Here is a 19918-nt window from a genome sequence, read left to right as displayed (position 1 = left end):
GCCCGCCGCCGCCGCCGCCGCCGCCGCCGGGGCTGGCGCAGGGCGGGCGGGGGGCTGCGGCGCTCGGCCGGGGGCGGTGCGCAGCGCCGGGCGCCGGGGCCCCGGCGGGGCTCGCCCACCACCGATGCCAGCCAGGGCCTCCACGCACGGCTCTTCTCCATCACCCCCCCCCAGGAATAGCTCGCAGAAGGGGAAACTGAGTTCGTGGGCGATCGCGCGGCCCGACGCTCAGATGCCAGCCATCCTGCTCCCAGGCATCCCTCACAGGCCTCCAGGAGGAAAGTGAAGCGGGATTGGGGATCGCACACTCGGCTAGGACCTGAGTGAGTGCCTCACAGCACCCTACACCCTCCTTGGGGGTGCGGGGGGCGGTGCCTCGTGAAGCCCAAAGGTTCTACCGTCTTGGGGTGGGGAGGGATCCTGGTCATCGTCTTCTCTCCCTAGTGACTGGCCAGGCATCCAGATCCAGCACTAGGAGAAAGAAGACAAAGAGTCCCAGTTAGAACAGTCCTAGGGCACTTGAGATGGGAGGTGGGCAGCAGTGGCTAGCCCGAGGCTGTCAGGCCCTAGCAGGGCCTGCCTGTTACCCACAGAGTGTCACACCCCTTCCACCTACTTCCCAGTTCCCAGTCCCTCTGTACCCCCAAGCTGTGTGTCTTCAGCCTCTGACCTCGACTCCTCATTACCTCTGCCTACATACGTGTCCACCCATCTGACTTTTCGCTTACACTGTAATTCACCCACATTGTAGACTCTTGATTTCTGTCCACACTTTGGCAGGGGCAGTGCATAGAACTTCTCTGAGACGTGCTATCTATCGGCAGACGAGAGAGAAGGAAGGAAACTGATAGAATATAGATCAAATAATACTTTCTCAGCCTAAGGGTAGAATGAATTGAGGAGTAGCATGAAGGAAAGCTGCAGAGACCGGGGGAAAGTATCACCTGCTCAAACACAGCAACAGGTTTTCTTCAGGTGGTAGAAAGCGACCTGACGTTTCTTTTAAAGCAAGGGCCAGGAGGAGAACCCACAAGCATCTGAATTGAGCATGCCCAATGCTTTCTCCTTCTCCTTTTCCTCCTAGCCCTTTCAAACAAACATTTTTAGTGAGGGTTGGGAGAAAGTGTGGTGAGGGGTATGACTCCAGGAAGTGGTGCTGTGGCTCGAGTGGTAGAGTGCTCGCCTTGAGCTGAAGAGCTGAGAGACGGCGTTCAGGCCCAGAGTTCAAGCCCCATGACAGATCAAAAAAAAAAAAAAATGCTGGGGCTGGGAATGTGGCCTAGTGGTAGAGTGCTTGCCTAGCATGCATGAAGACGTGGGTTCATTTGATTCCTCCGTACCACATATACAGAAAAAGCCAGAAGGGGCACTCTGGCTAAAGTGGTAGAGCTAAACATGAGCAAAAGAAGCTCAGGCCGTGAGTTCAAGCCCTAGGACTGGCCAAAAAAAAAAAAAAAAAAAGGCATAACTCCTGGCCTTTATTGCAAACTGTGACCCAAGGCCATTGGTCAGTTGTGAAATCAACAGATTTGTTTTTGTTGTGTTTTTTTGGTGCTGGCACTTGAATTTATGGCTTTGAGCTTGTTAAAACACTACCATCTAACTGGGGGCAGGTGGCTCATGCCTGTCATCCTATCTATGCAGGAGATTGAGATCTGAGGATCATGAATCAAAGCCAGCTTGGGCAGGAAAGTCCGTGAGAGTCTTATCTCCAATAAACGACTCAGTAAACCAAAAGTGGCGCCATGGCTCAAGTGGTAAATGCTAGCCTTGAGCTGAAGAGCTGACAGACAGAGCCCAGGCCCAGAGTTCAAGCCCCATGACCGACCAAAAAAAAAAAAAAAAAAAAAGCTCAGGGACAGCACCCAGGGCTCCCCCTCCCCCCCTCTCATTCTGGAACACACAGAGTCATTTCTTGCCAGTGACTCAAGTCTATATAATCCAATACTCCCAAGGCTGAGATCTGAGGATCTCTATTTGAAGCCAGAATGCACAGGAAAATCTGTGAGACTCTCTTATCTTCAAAAAGCCAAAGTGGAGCTGTGGTTCAAATGGCAGAGTGCCACCCTTGAGTCAAAAAGCTAGGGGAAGGTGTCCAAGTCCAACCCACACCCGCATCTATGTCCAAAATAAATAAAGGTAATTCTTCCTCTTCCCTACCACGAGGGGGAGCAGTTGTTCACAGTTCCACACTTAGGCCAGTGTCTTCAGTCTTTTTTTGGTTGTTGCTCATGGGCCTGAATTCTGATCCTGGGGCGCTGTCCCTCAGCTCTTCAGCTCAAGGCTAGCGCTCTACCACTTGAGCCACAGCACCACTTCCGGCTTTTTCTGAGGAATGGAACCCAGGGCCTCATGCATGCAAGGTAAGCATTCTACCACTGAGCCACCTTCCCAGTCCCTCTTCAGCCTTCTTGCCCAAAGAAGTTGAAGTAGAGATTTTCGGGAGTCCAGGACAGCTACCTACCAGCCCTCAATTAACTCTTTTCTGTTCTCAGGGCCAGTGGGTGTTTTATTTATTTTTTTCTTTTTTTATTTGTGCTGGGACTTGAGCTCAGGGCCAGGGTTCTGTCTCTTAGCTTTTTCCCTTGAGCCTGGCATTCTGCCATGTGAATTTTACCTCAACTTCTTGCTAGTTCATTGGAGAACAAAAGTCTCATGGACTTTATGTCCTGAGATAGCTTTGAACTGTGATCCTCTGATCTTAGCCTCTTAGCTAGGGTTACAAGGGAGAGTCAGGGCCCTTGGTTTAGTGTGTTGTATAAAAGATCCCTGGATTCCCTGGTGGACCCCATGCAGTGACTCTTGACTATATCCAGATAAAAGCCGTGTCACTAGACCGTAAAAGCCACCTGTTCAGCCTGGTGCCAGTGGCTCACGCCTGTCATCCTAGCTACCCAGGAGGCTGAGATCTGAGGATCACAGTTCAAAGCCAGCCCGGGCAGAAAAGTCTGTGAGACTCTGATCTCCAATAAACTACTAGAATACTGGAAGTGGCACTGTGGCTCAAGAGGTAGAGCGCTGTCCTTTAGCTGAAGAGTGCAGGGACAGCGCCCAGGCCCAAAATTCAAGCCCCTTGACCAAAAAAAAAAAAAAGAAAGAAAGATAGAAAAAGCCACCTGTTCAATAATGCCATCATCACTGCTGGGAAAAGCAAGCAGCTGCACACAATTGCAACCAGGCTTGGCTATAGAACCAAAACCAGAGTCACACATGCACAGCATGGACTCGGTGGGGGTGGGGGGGGGTGGGGGATGGGGGGGGCAAGGTCTTTTACCTAGAGAGGATCGGACCCAGGAGCCAAGAAGATGGCCTGACCTCACACAGGCCTGGATGGGCCCTTCCTGGAACTTGTGATTCAGATGATGATGATGATGATGATGAACTCTGGGCCTGGACACTGTCCCTGAGCTCTTCAGCTCAAGGTGAGTGCTCTACTACTTGAGCCACAGCGCCACTTCCTGTTTTCTGGTGGTTCATTGGAGATTCCAAGAGTCTCAGGGACTTTCCTGCCTGGGCTGGCTTTGAACCGTGATCCTCAGATCTCAGTCTCCTGAGTAGCTAGGATGACAGGCGTGAGCCACCGGCGCCCGGCTCTCATGATTCCGATTTGAAGAACTGAACCCTCACTTACCTGGGAGCAGAAAGCCAGAACCTAAACCATTTAGCAAAGTCATTTATGTGCTTGTGAGGGTTCTGGGGTTTTGAGGACTTAGCAACCCAAATTAAAAAATAAAAATATATTAAACAATTTTTTTTTTTGTCGGCTATGGGGTTTGAACTCAGGGTCTGTGTATGGTCCCTGAGCTCTTTTGCTCAAGTCTAGTGCTCTACCACTTGAACCACAGCACCACTCCTGGCTTTCTCTTGGAGAAACCACTTTCGTGCCCTGGCTGGTTTCAAACTGTGATCCTCAGAGCTAAGCCTCTTGAGTAGCTGGGATGACAGGCGTGAGCCACTGGCGTCTGGCAAACTTTTAATTTTTAAACTGATGCCTCTTTTACTATGACCATTCTGATTTGGAGATGTTGAATTGCTAGCTGTCACTGTCACATTGCTATAATCCCAGGGAACATTTATTTTGATCATTTCTTTTCTTTTTGTCAGCCGTGGGACCTTAACTCTGGGTCTGGGCACTGTCCCTGCGCTCTTCAGCTCAAGGTGAGCACTCTAGCGCTTGAGCCACAGCGCCACTTCTGGTGCTTATGTGATGCTGAGCAATGGAACCCAGCGCTCAGGCATGCACTCTACCACTGAGCCACCTTCCCAGCCCCATTTTGATCCTTTTCTTTCCTGAGATTGTGGCAACAGCCAAGCAGAATCTGAATCCTGGGATGTATTTGGGACATATTATCCCAGCCTTGTTGTGCCAGGGGATCATGGGTAATTAAGCATTTTTGGGTGATGAATTTGTTAACTAGCTTGATTTAATCATATCATATTGCACACATATATTAAAACTATATACACATTGGCTGGGTGCCGGGTGCTGGTGGCTCATACCTGGCATCCTAGCTACTCAGGAGGCTGAGATCTGAGGATCATGGTTCAAAGCCAGCCCGGGCAGGAAGGTCCATGAGATTCTTGTGTCCAATGAACCACCAGAAAACTGGAAGTGGTGCTGTGGCTCAAGTGGTAGAGCACTTGCATTGAGCTGAAGAGCTTCAGGAGCAGTACCCAGGCCCAGAGTTCAAGCCCCATGACCAACAAGAAAAAAAAAATTCCTTCAAGGTTGGAGGTGTGGCTCACTTGGAGCATTGGCCAATGAGTGAAAGTCACAGGTACTGAGTTTGAATCCTGGCCTCAGACCTTAAAAAAAAAAGAATCCTGAGTTGCTTTTTTTTGATAGATAAGCAGCTGAGCTTAGATTGAGTCTAACTTTACAGTAAGTGACTCCTTTCTGGTGTTAGAACCCAGGTCAGTCCAAAAACAATAGCTTCCTATCATTTTTATTTTACATTGTCCTTAAACTAGGTCATGACCTTGGAACCACCAAAATGTCAGAAACAGTTTGTTTCAATCAGAGAGCAATTTCCAGGAAAGAGTTTTCATGTGTTTGTGGGTAAAGTCTAAATCCTGCCTTATGATGGATCTAAGAACTCAGTGCTGTCTTTTCCTTTTCTACTGTGAGCTGTCCTGGGCAGTCCTTCCTCCTAGTGGATGGGGCAAGGAATGAATTTTGAAAAAAACATGGCTGCCAGGGGGTGGCTCAAGCCTGTCATCCTAGCTATGCAGGAGGCTGAGATGTGAGGATCACGGTTCAAAGCCAGCCTCCCCCCCTCCCAAGTCCATGAGACTCTTAATCTCCAATTAATCACCAGAAAACTGAAAGTGGAGCTGTGGCTCAAGCGGTAGAGCGTCCAGGCCCAGATTCAAGCCCCACAACTGACCAAAGAAAGAAAGAAAGAAATAGAGGGACAAAGGGTAAACAGATGCAGCAGTGGTCCTCACTGGACACTACGTGGAAAATCCATGAACTCTACAACTTGTGGGTGAGGATGGAAGGGAAAAACTGGGTGAGAGCGAAGCATTGACAATGTCCAAAAAGAAATGCACTCAGGGGCTGGGAAGGTGGCTCAGTGGTAGAGCGCTTGCCTAGCATGCATGAAGCTGTGGGTTCGATTCCTCAGCACCACAGACACAGAAAAAGCCCGAAGTGGTGCTGTGGCTCAAGTGGTAGAGGGCTAACCTTGAGCAAAAAGGAGCTCAGGGAAAGCGCTCCGCCCTGAGTTCAAGCCCCACGACTAGCAAAAAAAAGATGTATTCATGATCTGACTTATGTACATTATATATATGTAAAATATATTATATATATTTATTATATATTTATATATTATTATATAATATATCTTATATAATATTACACATAATAATATATAATATATATTATATATTATATAATTATATATATATATACATATATATATTTTAATGAGGTTTGAACTCAGGGCCTGGGCGCTATCCCTGAGCTCTTTTGCTCAAGGCTAGTAGTGCTCTACCACTTTGAGCCACAGTCCCACTTCCTGGACATCACCTTTATAATAATAATAACAATAATAATGAAAAGAAACTGAATGGAGAACAAAAAAAAAGTCTTCTTCCTGTGGGAGCTGATGCATTTCCTCAGCGTAGCTCTTCGCCAGGCAGCTGGAGGGGGCGGGGTCGAGGGAGGGGGGCGTGGCCCACCCGCAGAGAACTACAACTCCCAGCATGCCTGGAGAGCATGGCGGGGTGGGGGGGGGGGTCCAGTCTCGCGGGACGTTCCGAGGCCTCGAGGCGCCTGTGGTCCCCGCGCGGCCCGGGGTCGGGTGTAGAGCTCCGCCGCTGTGGCCGGCGCTCGCGGCATGGCTCGGCGGCGGCCCGCGCCGCGGCCTCTCTGGAGATTCGGGACCTCCGAACCTGTTTAGTTTGCCGCATTCCGGGCCGACACAGCGAAGAGATCAGGTAGACTCCTCCCCGGGCCCGGCCTGGCCCTTCCCCCGGGGGCCGGAGGGCCGGGGCCGGCGGACCACGGCCCTGGAGCCCCGGAAGCGGCCGCTCCCGTCCCGCGGGCCGCGCCTCCCGCCCTGGCGGGGCCGGGCCGGGCCCGGGCTCCCTCCGATCGCGGGTCCGAGCCTCGCGGCGCGGCGGCCGGAGGAGAGGCGCACGGGGGCGGGGCGGGGGCCGCCTCCGGCCCGGGGTTGCCCGCCACAACCTGGTCAAGATGGAGAGGCCCCGAGCCCGGCGCCGGTGGCTCACCGCCGGTCAGCCCAGCTGCTCGGGAGCCTGAGATGGGAGGATCGCGGTTCGAAGCCAGCCCGGGCAGGAGCGTCCCCGAGACTCTGATCTCCCATGATCCCCTAGCAAAGCAGCAGTGGCGCCGTGGCTCAAGTGGTAGAGCGCCACCCTGGAGCAAGAAAGCTAAGGGACAGGCTCTAAATTCAGGCCCCAGTACCAACACACACACACACACACACACACACACACTGCAAATAGTGGGTGTTGGTTGGTGTTTTCGGATCCGATTCTGAGCGCCATTGACTCTGTGCGGGACAGCATCCGGCCAGCCCGAGAGGCTGGACCAATCCTGGTTGTTTGTTGTCACTAGACCCTCTCTGGATGGCCTGGGCGGAGGAAGCTTTGCCGGTTCGCTGCAGCTGCACCATGCTCCCCATTCACCTCTGTCTGTCGGCATAGTGGCCACCTCATTTCACAGTGGTAAGGTGATCCTCCACCCGGGCGACTGGGCTGTGATCTCTCACAGGTGTGAAGCCCTGGATGTGAGACCCAGCTCAGCTCGGCGCCCCGCCCCCGCCCCCCCCCCCCCCATCACGGTTTGCCATGTCTGTCACCCATGGGTCTCTGTGTGTGTTTCCACTTTTCTACTTGGTAAGACTTACATCTCCAGTGGCTGGTGGGCAGCAGGCATTGCAGCCAATCCTTTAGTATTCACCATCAGAAAATGCCCTTTGTTATCTTCTTAGGTGGCAGGGATCAGCTCCGAATTCTATCTCTAAAAGCACCTTGGATCCCAGTCTTTCAATGGCTACAAGACAACCAGAAGTGCCTGGTAATCTGCATTTTTTTTTTTTTTAAAGTAATGGTTTAAAACTGCTACTCAGAAATCACTTTTATCTGAACTATTATCTTAACAGTTTCTTTCTGCCACCAGGCCAGGGAATAACTCAGACCTAATAGGTTATCATTTAAATAATATCTCATGGTCAGGCTTAGCAGCACATAATTGTAATCTCAGCTACCACTGGAGACTTAGGTAGAAGGATCAAAATCCGAAGTCAGCCAGGGCAAAAAGTGAGAGATTATCTGAAAAATAAAGCAAAAAAGGGGCTGAGGCATGGCTCAACTAGTAGTGCCCTGAGTTCAGACCTTAGTATGGAGAAGAAAAAAGAATGTCTTCTTAAGCATCCAGTCCTGGTTAAAAACCCCAAACCTAATTTAAATAGGAGTAGTTCTTGAGGATGTATGCTAACCATTTATTTTGTATCAGATGATATAAATTATATATATATACATACGTATATATATATATATATGTGTGTGTGTGTATATATATATATATATATATATATGTATCTTTTTTTGATCAATGTTGGCACTCTACCCCTTGAGCCACAGCTCTGCTTTTGGCTTTAAGAAAAAACAAAGATTAGAGATAAGAGTCTCTGGGATTTGTCCGCTATGGCTGGCTTTGAACCACAGGCCTCAGATCTCAGCCTCCTAAGTAGCTAGGATTACAGGTGTGAGCCCACCTAGTACCTTGTGGTACTATTATTTTTGTATGCGATTGGGATGGTTGTTGGGGGAAGTTTTGAAATTGCCCTGCAGTTAAGTTAGGTGAACTGGTAGAATGTATGTCTAGCCTGCCGCCTCATCGTCTTGAGTGTTTGTCTTGCATTGTGCTGTAACTACCATAAACTCCAACTCTGTGGCCATCCAGAGCCTTGTGGTTTGACTCTAGGCTAATGAATGCTTTGTTGTTGTTTGGGGGCCTGGAGAGTGAGCTCTGGCTTTAATCTACGTTATACTCCCTGGTTGGATAACATTGAGCAAGTTGCCTATAATCTGGGCCTCAGTTTCCTGAGCTGGAAAATGGGAAGAATTGTTGCTTAGTAAAGATTAGATGAGAATTGTAAATGCTTAGTAATTTCTATTGGCTCGTGTCTTTGTTTAATTGAGATATAATGGGGACACTATAATTTTACCTATTTCTTTATTTATTGTGTTGGTACTAGGACTTGAACGCAGGGCCTAGGCACTGTCCCTTCGACATTTCACTCAAGGATACCACTCTACCACTTGTACCACGCCTCCACTTCCAGCTTTTTGCTGATTTTTTTTTTTTTTTTTTGATCTACACATTTTTTTTGGCAGAGCTGGCTTGGAATCGAGATTCTCAGCTCTCAGTCTCCTGAGTAGCTGGGATTAATAGGTGTGAGCTACTGAAGTGAATACTGATTTGTAGTATGTACACAAGCTTGTGGAATCGTCAACACAATCTAATGGCAGAAAACTTTTATTACTCCCCAAGAGGGAACTTTGTACTCATGAACTTTGTATTCTTCTCTCCCGTCCCTGGCAACCTGGGTTTGTTAGTAATCACTTTTGTTTTTTTTTTTTGCCAGTTCTGGGGCTTGAACTCAGGGCCTGGGCGCTGTCCCTGAGCTTCTTTTGCTCAAGGCTAGCACTCTACCACTTGAGCCACAGCGCCACGTCTGGCTCTTTCTGTGTCTGTGGTACTGAGGAATGGAACCCAGGGCTTCCTGCATGCTAGGCCAGCACTCTGCCACCAAGCCACCTTCCCAGCCCGTTAGTAATTGTTACTAGTATTAATATAAATCCTGTGCAGAGCTACTTCATGCCCCCCCCCCCCCCCCCCCCCGCCCGCCTTTGCTGTTTGAACGAAGCCTTGGATTGGTTTGGACACACTGTTGAGACACTGGTTATATAATGTTAGCCATGGGGAAATGTCACCTTGAGGGCAGATTCCGGACAAGTGTTTTGCCATGACAGGATTAGCAAGTCTAACAAAATGAACCTTGTTCCTTGGTCCTTGATGCCTGAGTCACAGCAGAACATTCCAGCCGTGAGTTTAGACAGGAATGGTAGGGTAAGAGCTGCCAGTTTTGTGAGTGGCTCTATCAACAGTTTCTGTAATGGAATCTCTGTTGTTTGACTTAAACCCTTGAAATTGGACATAGGCCAGGCAGAGTCAGGTGTTTGCAGATTTCTGGGCATGCTATTGTTTTTGGCAAGGCAGGAGAGAGGATTTGGCCTCAGAAGCTGGTCAAGCATTACGTAACCATTTTCTGTACGAACCTAGGCAAATCACTTGACCTTTAAGGCTTAGTTTTGTCAGGCATGGTAGTGCACTCCTGTAATCCCAGCACTGTGTTCCCATGCTAAGGCTGGAAGGTTTGGAGTCCTGGCCAGGCTGTACAGGCTGTAATAACCGATCTCAAAAAACAAACCCCAAATCACAAGAGCCAGAAAGTCTTCTCAGACTTTTCTGATTCAAGAGCCTTAGCCAGAGGGCTTCTGTGACTTTCCAGAAAGATTACAAGCTCTGGAGTCAGATTTTTTTGTTGTTGTTGTCGTCGTCGTCAGTCGTGGGGCTTGAACTCTGGGCCTGGGCGCTGTCCCTCAGCTCTTCAGCTCAAGGAGAGCGCTCTGCCACTTGAGCCACAGCGCCACTTCCAGCTTTTTCTGTGTATGTGGTGCTAAGGAATCAAATCCAGGGCCTCATGCATGCAGGGCAAGCATGGTAGACCATTGAGCCACCTTCCCAGGCCCAGATTTGGGTTTTGGTTGTTCAGAAAACTCAAATCCGGACTTAGGCTTCCTTGTGTTCTAAAAATGCATTAAGGTTGTTGAGTGAACAATCCGGGGTGTTAGCTGGGCACTGTGGCTCACCCCTATAATCCCAGCTACTCAGCAGTGTGAAGCTAATCCAGGCAGGAAAGGTCATGAGACTCTTTCCTCCAATTAAACATCGAAAAGCTGAAAGTGGAGTTTTCCTTCAAGTGTTTTTTTTGTCAGTCCTGGGGCTTGAACTCAGGGCCTGGGCGCTGTCCCTGAGCTGCTTTTACTCAGGGCTAGCGCTCTACCACTTGAGCCACAGCGCCACTTCTGGCTTTTTCTGTTTTTATGGTACTGAGGAATCGAACCCAGGGCTTCATGCATGCAGGGCAAGCACTCTACCACTGAGCCACCTTCCCAGCACCATTTTTGAGTGACAAATCTCAGAGACAGAGCCTGTGGCCCTGAGTTCAAGCCACAATACCAGCGCATGGGCACACGCACGCACGCACGCACGCACGCACCCGCACACAGACATGAATCTGTTCTGTCCTTCAACAGGCTGCAATGTTCTTGTCTGTCCCTTTGTTTCAGAGCTTGCTTCAGAGCTTTCAGAGACGAGTTTAATGCTACTAGAAGGTTCGGTTGCTGACCCACCTTGACAGGTGTCTCTGTTTTTAGCCCTTGGGCCTAGTGGGCCTTTAGGCAAGATGTCACTGCCCATCGGGATGTGCCGCCGGGCGTTCAGCTATGACGATGCCCTAGAAGAGCCCGCGCCCATGACCCCTCCCCCATCGGACATGGGCAGCATCCCCTGGAAGCCAGTGATCCCTGAGCGCAAGTACCAGCTCCTCGCCAAGGTACTGGACCCCGCTGATGGCTTCCAGCAGACCCAGATCCTCATTCCCCCCCACCTACCACTCCCGCGCCACAAGCCTTCCTAGCCCTCAGAAGGAGCAGCACCCACTTTCTGTGTGTGTGTGCAAAGTGAGCTGTGTGCTTGTGGCTCACACCTCTAGAATCCCAGCGACTCCGGAGGCTGAGATCTGAGGATCCCGGTTCAAAGCCAGCCTCGGCAGGAAAGTGTATGAGATTCCTATCGCTAACGATCCACCAAAAAGCTAGAAGTCGAGCTGTGGCTCTAGCGGTCAGCCTGGAGTGGCAGAACGAAGGGGCGCTGTTTTCAGTCTTGAGTTCAAGTACTGAGCTCCCCCTGTTAAAAGTCCAAGCTCTCCCCAGCTTCCTTTCCCATGATCCAGCCTTGCAAGTTACCTAGGAGCTGTCCCATGTATAAATAATTGCATATACGGTATGTGTAATGAGGGAGATGTGCCGCTCCGCCCAGTGCCCAGCAAGTCTATTATTTTATGACCATCCAGAGACTGTCTAGCTGCCCCTTGAGAACCGAGGCTATGTGTCCCTGGGTACAGGCTGGTGAGGGGACCATAGTGTTTTATGTGGAACCAATAAGATAACTTGAGAACAAGACCCAAAAGTATGAAAAAAAAGGATGCCATTCATTTATGCTCTTTCTGTCTGTCTGTCTTGTCTGTCTGTCTCGAGCTGTCTACATACATATATCCCTCCTGGGCATCGCATGAAGGAACTCTTACACAGTGGTAGTGGTTTTGTGCGTGAAGATCTCATGGTGTGGGACTTAGAGGTTTCACACCCAGCACTCAATAATTAGCACCAGGCCTGCCACACACAGACATTCATTTTGTAGCTGGAAGGGCGATCTGGAGCACCTGGCTGTGGTGACTAGTAGCCCCTCAGTCCCGCATTTCAGGGTACACTGTACTCTGCTCTTTTTTGCCCTCGGGGGCCTAACTTCTTTTTCATTCAAGATTGGTACTCTGCCACTTGAACCATGGCCCCACTTCAGGCTTTTTGGTGGCGACTGGGAGGCGAGAGCGCGTGGTCTTTTCTGCCTGGGCAGACTTCTGTCTGCAATCCTCAGATCTCAGCCTGCTGAGTAGCTGGCATTACAGGTGTGAGCCACCAGTGTCCAGCTTGGATTTTTGTTTCTGGTACTGGGGATTGAACCCACGGCGGTGTACTTTCTAGGCGAGCACTTTGCCCGTGAGCTGCCTCCCAAGGCGGCTCCTGCCCCCTTTTGTTTAAATAAAGGCTAGTATTGGGGGCTTGAGCTTAGAGCTGAACACTGCCTCTTAGCTTTCTTGTTCAAGGCTGGCACTTTACCATTTTGAGCCACAGCGCCACTTCCGGTTTCCTGGTGGTTCATTGGAGAGAAGAGTCTCATGCACTTTCCTGCCCGGGCTGGCTTTGAACCACGATCCTCAGATCTCAGCCTCCTGAGTAGCTGGGATGACAGGCGTGAACCATTGATACCCAGCCATTTGCAGCTCTTTTTTTTTTTTTTTTTGATGGTTCGTTGGAGATCCGAGTCCTCATGGACTTTTTCCTGCTTGGCCGGCCTCAAACCACCAGCCTCCAATCTCAGCCTCAGTGAACGGCTAGGATGACAAGCATGAGCCATGCTACCACCGCCCAGCAATTCCTCAGCCTTAGCCCCTCTCAATCCTCCCTATTAGAAATGGGCGGGGCCAGCAGTGTGCTGATAATTCATAATCTACCAACGAGGGCGACCAGCTTTCCCTTCACATCTTCCCACGTAAAAGATCTGCTGGAGTCAAGTTTAGGTCCAAGACTCCTCAAGTGCTCCCGCTCAAGTGCTCCCTTTTCTCTCTTGACCAGGAAGAGGGAGACGCCAGTGTGTCCCCCCCGGCCGAGGCCACTGAGGGTGCCGACAAGGTCCCGGTGGTGAAGGCTAAGGCCACCCATGTCATCATGAATTCTCTGATCACAAGTAAGCACCGCGCAGGCGCAGAGTGAGGCGGGCTGGGGCGGAGCTTAGGCCTGCGGTCAACAGCCCTCCCTTCCAGGGCTCGGTTGGTACTGTGAGCAAAACAGTCTTCTCTTTTCTTTGTATGTTTTGGCCAGTCCTGGGGCTCCAACTCAGGGTCTAGGCGCTGGCCCTGAACTTTAAGGCTGGCATTCTACCACTTGAGTCACAGCGCCACTTCTGGCTTTTTCTGTGTATGTGGTACTGAGGAATCGAACCCAGGGCTTCGTGCATGCTAGGCAAGCACTCTACCACTGAGCCACCTTCCCAGCCCCCAGAACTGTCTTTTCTATCAAAGTGTAGTGCTTCAAAGTTCCTGCTTTGGCCTGGTGGCTTGGCTTTTGTTCAGGAAAAGAGACCTGCTTTGGGACAGGAGAGGACTTTTGAAATGTAACGTTTTATCTTAAAATGGTTTCTTTCCAAGCATGCCTTGCTCAGGAAATAGCACAGGGCCGGGCGCTGGTGGCTCACGCCTGTCATCCTAGCCACTCAGGAGGCTGAGATCTGAGGATCACGATTGGAAGCCAGCCTGGGCAGGAAAGTCCGTGAGACTCTGATCTCCCATGAACCACCAGAAAACCAGAAGTGGCGCTGTGGCTCAAGTGGTAGAGCGTTTGCCTTGAGCTGAAGAGCTGAGGGACAGCGCCCAGGCCCAGAGTTCAAGCCCCACGATTGACCAAAAAAAAGAAATAGCAGGGGGTGTGGGTCCATTTTGAGATTACTTGCAAATTGTTAATCTTATATAAATACATTTATGATCTTATCCAAATACATTTTGCCCTATTCAAACTCAACTAGCCAAATGAGAGCAGAGGCTGACCCTGACCTCAGCCAATCAGAGCAGAGGGGCGGGGCCTACCAGCCTCAGAGATAAATACCTGAGCGGCCTGCCAGCACTGCTTGCTTGCTTGCTTGCTAGCCAGAGTTCTGGCTGGCAGCGCCCCCTTGTGTGCAGAGGTAAATTTTGCCTTGCTGAGACAATTCTTTATTTCTGTGTGTGTCCTGTGACTCTTACCGGTTCGCATGTCTACAGCACTGCTTTGGCTGATGAGTCTCTGAGCACTGAATCTCCATTTCAGTGGGTGGTTTTGCCCAGCATTGGGCATCCTTGTGGGCTCAGTATTATAGGCCTGAGCCATGGTGTCTGGCTTGAACTCAGGGCCTGGGCGCTGTCCCTGAGCTGTTTTTTTGCTCAAGGCAAGCACTCTACCACTTGAGCCACCATTCCACTTAAGTATTTTTGCTTTCATTTTGTCTTTAATGGGAGATCAGAGTCTCAGAGACTTCCTCACCTCGGCTGCCTTTGAACCATGATCCTCAGATCTCAGCCTCCTGAGTAGCTAGGATGATAGGCGTGAGCTACTAGCACCAGCCCTTGGCTCTGTTTTTTACAAGTGAACTTTTGGGGCCGGGAAAGTGGCTCAGTGGTATAGAGTGTTCGCCTAGCATGCATGAAGCCCTGGGTTCCATTCCTCAGTACCACATACACAGAAAAAGCCAGAAGTGGTGCTGTGGCTCAGTAGAGTGCTAGCCTTGAGCAAAAGAAGCTCAGGGATAGTGCCCAGGCCCTGAGTTCAAGTCCCAGGACTTCCTCCCCTCCCTCCCCCAAAAAAGTGAACTTTGGATTTACTAATCTTTAAATTTTAAGCCATAGCTGCACGTAAAATCCAGGTATTAGTGTAGAGGAGTTAATTAAAACCCTTCTTCCTTAGACCTGGTGGTTCATGGGACTAATCCCAGATTTTTGGGTGGGTGGAGGACAGGAGGATCATGGTTCAAGACCATCCTAGGCAAAACACTTGCGACTCCATCCCAAATAATAAGCTGCGTGTGGATGGGTGGTGGTGAACTTTGGTCATCGAGATGTTTCCAAAGCGTAAGTAGGCCCATGCTCTAGACCAGCAGGACTCTAATCTAAAACTAACTAAAGCAGAGCCAGTGGTGTGGCTCAAAGAAACCGTAGCTTGCCTGCCTAGCAAGCACAAAGCCCCGAGTTCGTACCTCAGCACTGCACAAAACCGCCACTACAAATCTTTGTTGCCTTTTAGAGTTTTAAGACTGGAAAAACGCTTTTATAGATTCGAGATTCGTTTCCTACGTTTCTCTATGCAAGGTTGTATTCTGTAAGTTGAAAAGATTAGGCAACAATCCAGCTGCCGTTCACCCCACAGTGTAAATGACTTGAGAAAATCAGTTCGCGCTGAGTGGACGGCCAGGACTCGGGGCCAGGCCGCCCTACCCCAAAGAAACTTGGACCACTTCAGAGCAGAGTGTCTGTGCTGTGAATATAGTTGGTCTCTCGGTACCCGCTAGCCTGAATGTGACTTGTTTGCTTTGGCCAGAGTTTGTGGGTGAGTGATGGGGTAGTGAGTCTTGATGAAAACTTGGTACTTTTTTGTTTTTGATCATTCCTGGGCCTGAACTCTGGGCCTGGGCGCTGTCCCTCAGCTCTTCAGCTCAAGGCTAGCACTCTACCACTTGAGCCACAGCGCCACTTCCGGCTTTTTCTGCTTATGTGGTGCTGAGGAATTGAACCCAGGGCCTCATGCATGCAAGGCAAGTGCTCTACCACTGAGCCACCTTCCCAGCTCCTTTTATTTTTATGTGCCAGTACTGGGCTTGAACTCAGGGCCTGGGTACCAGCCTTTAGCTTTTTCTCCCAAGGCTAGGGGCTCTACCACTTGAGCCACAGCTCCGCTTCTAGCTTTTTGGTGGTTAAGTTGGAGATAAGAGTCTCACGGACTTTCCTGCATTGGCTGGCTTTGACCTGTGATCCTCAGATCTCAGCCTCCTGAGTAGCTAGGATGACAGATGTGAGCCACCTGTATTGGGCTTATGGTTTTTTTCTGTTGTTGGTGGTGGTGGTGGTGGTGATCATGGGGCTTGAACTCAGGTTCTGGGCGCTGTCCCTGATCTTTTGTGCACTTGGCTAGTGCTTCCACTTGAGCCACAGCACCACTTGCAGTTTTCTGGTGGTTCATTGGTGATAAGAGTCTCACAGACTTTCCTACCCGGGCTGGCTTTGAACCGCGATCCTCAGATCTCAGCCTCCTGAGTAGCTGGGATGACAGGCGTGAGCCACCAGTGCCCAGCTACTCCTAGGAACTTCTCATCACAAGCTGCTCTGGCTGGGAGAGGGAAGACTGTTGGCGCTGGGAGCCATAGTGGAATCCGGGTCACCACCTGAGGGCCTGTCTGGGGCAGCCATTCTGGGCTGGTTGGGTGTGGCTGATGGCTCTTGGACCTCAGTGGCATCTCCCCTGCTGGGGGGAGGGCGGGGAGGGGGGTGGGATTGGGCATGACTGTGATCTCCTTTTCCAGAACAGACCCAGGAGAACATCCAGCGTTTTGAGCAACAGGCAGGGCTGAGAGATGTGGGCTACACACCACACAAGGGCCTTACCACGGAGGAGACCAAGTACCTCCGAGTGGCAGAGGCGCTCCATGTACGTGGCCTTCTTGCCTACTTCCTGTAAAGCCCAGTCCTCCTCCCCCCAGTCCCTTCCCCTTCCCTTCCCCTCTCCCCTCAAGTGTTAGAGCACCTTGCCCGGCCCTGGTGGCTCCCGCCTGGCATCCCAGCTACTCAGGAGGCTGAGATGTGAGGATCACAGTTCAAAGCCAACCTGGGCAGGCAAGTCCTTGAGATTCTCATCGTTAATAAACCACCAGAAAACCAGAGCTTGGAGCTGTGGCTCCAAGTTGGAGAGCACTCGCCTTGAACAAAAGAGCTCAGAGACGGCACCCAGGCCCTGAGTTCAAGTACCACGACTGACAAAAAAAATAAAAATAAATGAAAAGCTAAGGGACAGTGCCCAGACCCAGAGTTCAAGCCCAGGACTGGTGTGTGTACATGCTCGCGCGCGTGCACACACACACACACACACAAATGTATGTACTATAGTCCCAAATTTTTCCATCTTGGATTTTTTTTGTCGTTTGTGGGGCTTGAACTCAGGGCCTGGGCGCTGTCCCTCAGCTCTTCAGCTCAAGGCGAGCGCTCTACCACTTGAGTCACAGCGCCACTTGCGGTTTTCTGGTGGTTCATGGGAGATCAGAGTCTCACGGACTTTCCTGTCCGGGCTGGCCTTGAACCGCGATCCTCAGATCTCAGCCTCCTGAGTAGCTAGGATGACAGGCGGGAGCCACTGGCGCCCGGCGCATTTTCTTTCATTTGCTTAAAAGTCAGAGTGCTGTTTTGGGTTAACTTTTACTTTGACCAAATTTCGTCCATCTGAGCAGAAACTGAAGCTACAGAGCGGGGACCTAACAAGAGAAGAAAAGCAGCCCGCCTCAGCCCAGTCCACCCCGACCAGCACCCCCCAGTCTTCCCCTAAGCACAAGCCCAGGTGAGCACTACCTGGGAGCCGCTGAGTCCAGTCGCCTGGGTGCAGGTGGGCCTGGAGTTGGACTTCCGGTTTGGGCTGGGAAGTGGACATCATCCATTATCCCGCTCTTAGCCAGGGGTAATTCATGCCTTTCATCCTAGCTATTCAGGAGGCTGAGATCTGAGGATCACAATTCAAGGCTGGCCTGGGGAAGAAAAGTCCTTGAGACTTTTGGTTTTGGTTGGTGATGGGGCTTGAACTCTGGGCCTGGGCGCTGTCCCTCAGCTCTTCAGCTCAAGGCAAGCGCTCTACCCTTGAACCACAGCGCCACTTCTGGTTTTCTGGTGGCTCATGGAAGATGAGAGTCTCATGGACTTTCCTGCCCCGGGCTGGCTTTGAACCGGGATCCTTGGATCTCAGCAGAGCCCGGCAGAGTTTTTTTGGTGTGAGATGCCTGAGTCGCAGACGGCGGTGTATTGAATACTTCGTGCTCTTCTTCTAGAGGCTGGTTCACCTCTGCATCCTCCATAGCCCTGCCTGGCCCGAATCCTAGCACCATGGATCCCGGAAGTGGGGATAAGGACAGAAACATGGCGGATAAGTGGAGTCTCTTTGGACCAAGGCCTCTGCAGAAGTCCGACTCCGGTGCGTCACGTCCAGGAAAGCCCTCAGTGGGAAAAGCGCCTTTTCCTCGTGGCTCGGGCCTTGTAACCCTTTGCTCCCTGATTTCCTTCCACAGGAGGTTTCACCCTCCAGGCCTACAAAGGGGCGCAGAAGCCCACCCCCATGGAGCTGATCCGTGCCCAGGCCACCCGATCAGCCGACGATCCAGCCACCTGCAAGCCCCCCAAGATGGACACCCCCGTGACAGAAGGGAAAAAGCCACCGCCACCTCCACGGACCCACACTCTCAAACCCCGAGACTTCAACGTGCTCACGCCCACTGGCTTTTAGCGCACTCCCTCGTCCCTGGAATTCTGTCCTTTTGGTTGTGACAGAGGAGTGGTATCTTCTGACCGCACCTGCTCAGCTGCGGCTAGAGCTAGACATAGGCAGTGATTTTCTTTCGAGCAAACCAGTAGTTGAGCTTCGGTCGTTCCGTCCCGATGGCAGCAGTGGTGTTTGGGGCTCTCGCCTGTGCCGTTCTGTAGCCCGAGCCACAGGTTTTTGACCCTCGCTTACTAGGTGAATTAGCTGTAGCAAGTCCCAAACCCAACTCTTGAGTCTTTAAATCAACGTGACCAATGGCGTCCATGGAGTATCTGATTTGTTAGGGCCCCAGGGTCCTGTTTGAGATCTGGGCAGTGAACAGGACCCCCCACTTTCTAGGCTGGAACTAGAGGTGCCTTCTTGGTTTTTGTTTTCAATCAACCCTAGTGGAATCATGACTCACTGCAGCTAAGTTCTCCCTGTTCCTTTCTCACAAGCAGAAGCCTTTCCTGTACTTTCAAGGGAAACCAGTTGGATGGCATTTGGAGAAAATGGAGTACTGCGTTCGTCTTGCTAAGTGGATGCCCATGTTTTCTTTTTCGGGGGGGGGGGGGGCGAGGCTGGAAATTTGATCAGGGTCTCGTGCATGTTCAAACGCTACATCTAGGGGCTGGAAGTTTTGAGGAGATGTACCCATTAATCTGACCTCATTTTGATTTCTTTTTCCAGGCTAGCTAGGGGCTTGGGAACTTTCTTAACAAAAGAAGTTTTTTTTTTTTTTTTTCAGAGGGGGACAATACATTTTTCTAAGAGCATTTTCCATCAAAACGAGCCCCAAACTTTCTGGAAAACACATCCTTTATTTCTCCTTGCTGTGTTCCATCCTGTTCTACATGGGCTCAGATTCTCGCTGTTCTTGTTTTGGGTGGTGTTTTGTTTACAGAAGAGTTCACCTTCTCAGAGAGCAGCCCTGGAGTTTAAAATTGTCAGAAAAATTAATTTATTTGTGTCTTTGTTACATCACTCGTACTGACAATAAAAATCCTTACTTTCTCAACTGTGGATATGTAGCTTTTTATTGGGTTAAGTGTAGCTGTTTGAAGCCAGGCATCAGTAGCTCCCACCTGTATTCCCAGCTACTCAGGAGGCTGAGACTTAAGGATTGAGGTTTGAGGCCAGTAGGAAAGTCCACAAGATTCTTATCCCTAATTAACCACCCACCCAAAAAGCTGGAAGTGGCAATGTGGCTCAGATGCAGAGTGCCAGTTTTGAGCAAAAATGCTAGGAGAAGCGTGGCACCAGTGGCTCATGCCTGTAGTCCTAGCTGCTCAGGAGGCTGAGATCTGAGGATCTGTTTGAAACCAGCCGGGGTTAACAACGTCCCTGTGAGTCTCTTCTCTCCAGTGAACCACCAGAAGACGGCAAGTGGCCCTGGTTCAAAGTGGTAGAGCACTAGCCTTGAGCAAAAAAGCTCAGGAGCTGTGTCTAGGCCCTGAATGAGTTT

At 50.6% G+C, this 19918-nt stretch overlaps 1 protein-coding gene across 3 annotated transcripts; it reads left to right on the top strand.

The window, feature by feature from the left end:
• The first annotated feature begins 227 nt into the window (after nt 1-227).
• On the top strand, nt 228-19471 carry Kiaa1191 (KIAA1191 ortholog). 3 transcript variants are annotated; one of them, XM_042667095.1, is made up of 9 exons: nt 228-323; nt 7085-7194; nt 7461-7546; nt 10975-11153; nt 13012-13123; nt 16481-16605; nt 17399-17505; nt 17987-18129; nt 18224-19471. In XM_042667095.1, the coding sequence occupies exons 3-9, from the start codon at nt 7519-7521 to the stop codon at nt 18436-18438; spliced, it is 909 nt and encodes a 302-aa protein (XP_042523029.1). In that variant the 5' UTR covers nt 228-323; nt 7085-7194; nt 7461-7518; the 3' UTR covers nt 18439-19471. The 3 variants fall into 3 exon arrangements, with proteins under 3 accessions (XP_042523029.1, XP_042523030.1, XP_042523028.1); XM_042667096.1 differs by lacking the exon at nt 228-323 and adding an exon at nt 6293-6441 and having other exon boundaries at nt 18227-19471; XM_042667094.1 differs by lacking the exon at nt 228-323 and adding an exon at nt 6293-6441.
• The last annotated feature ends 447 nt before the right edge of the window (nt 19472-19918 follow it).

This window comes from Dipodomys spectabilis, unplaced genomic scaffold, assembly GCF_019054845.1.
Source record: "Dipodomys spectabilis isolate Male_0828 unplaced genomic scaffold, ASM1905484v1 ptg000375l, whole genome shotgun sequence".
NCBI lineage: Eukaryota > Metazoa > Chordata > Mammalia > Rodentia > Heteromyidae > Dipodomys > Dipodomys spectabilis.
This window is presented reverse-complemented; position numbering and strand designations above follow the sequence as displayed.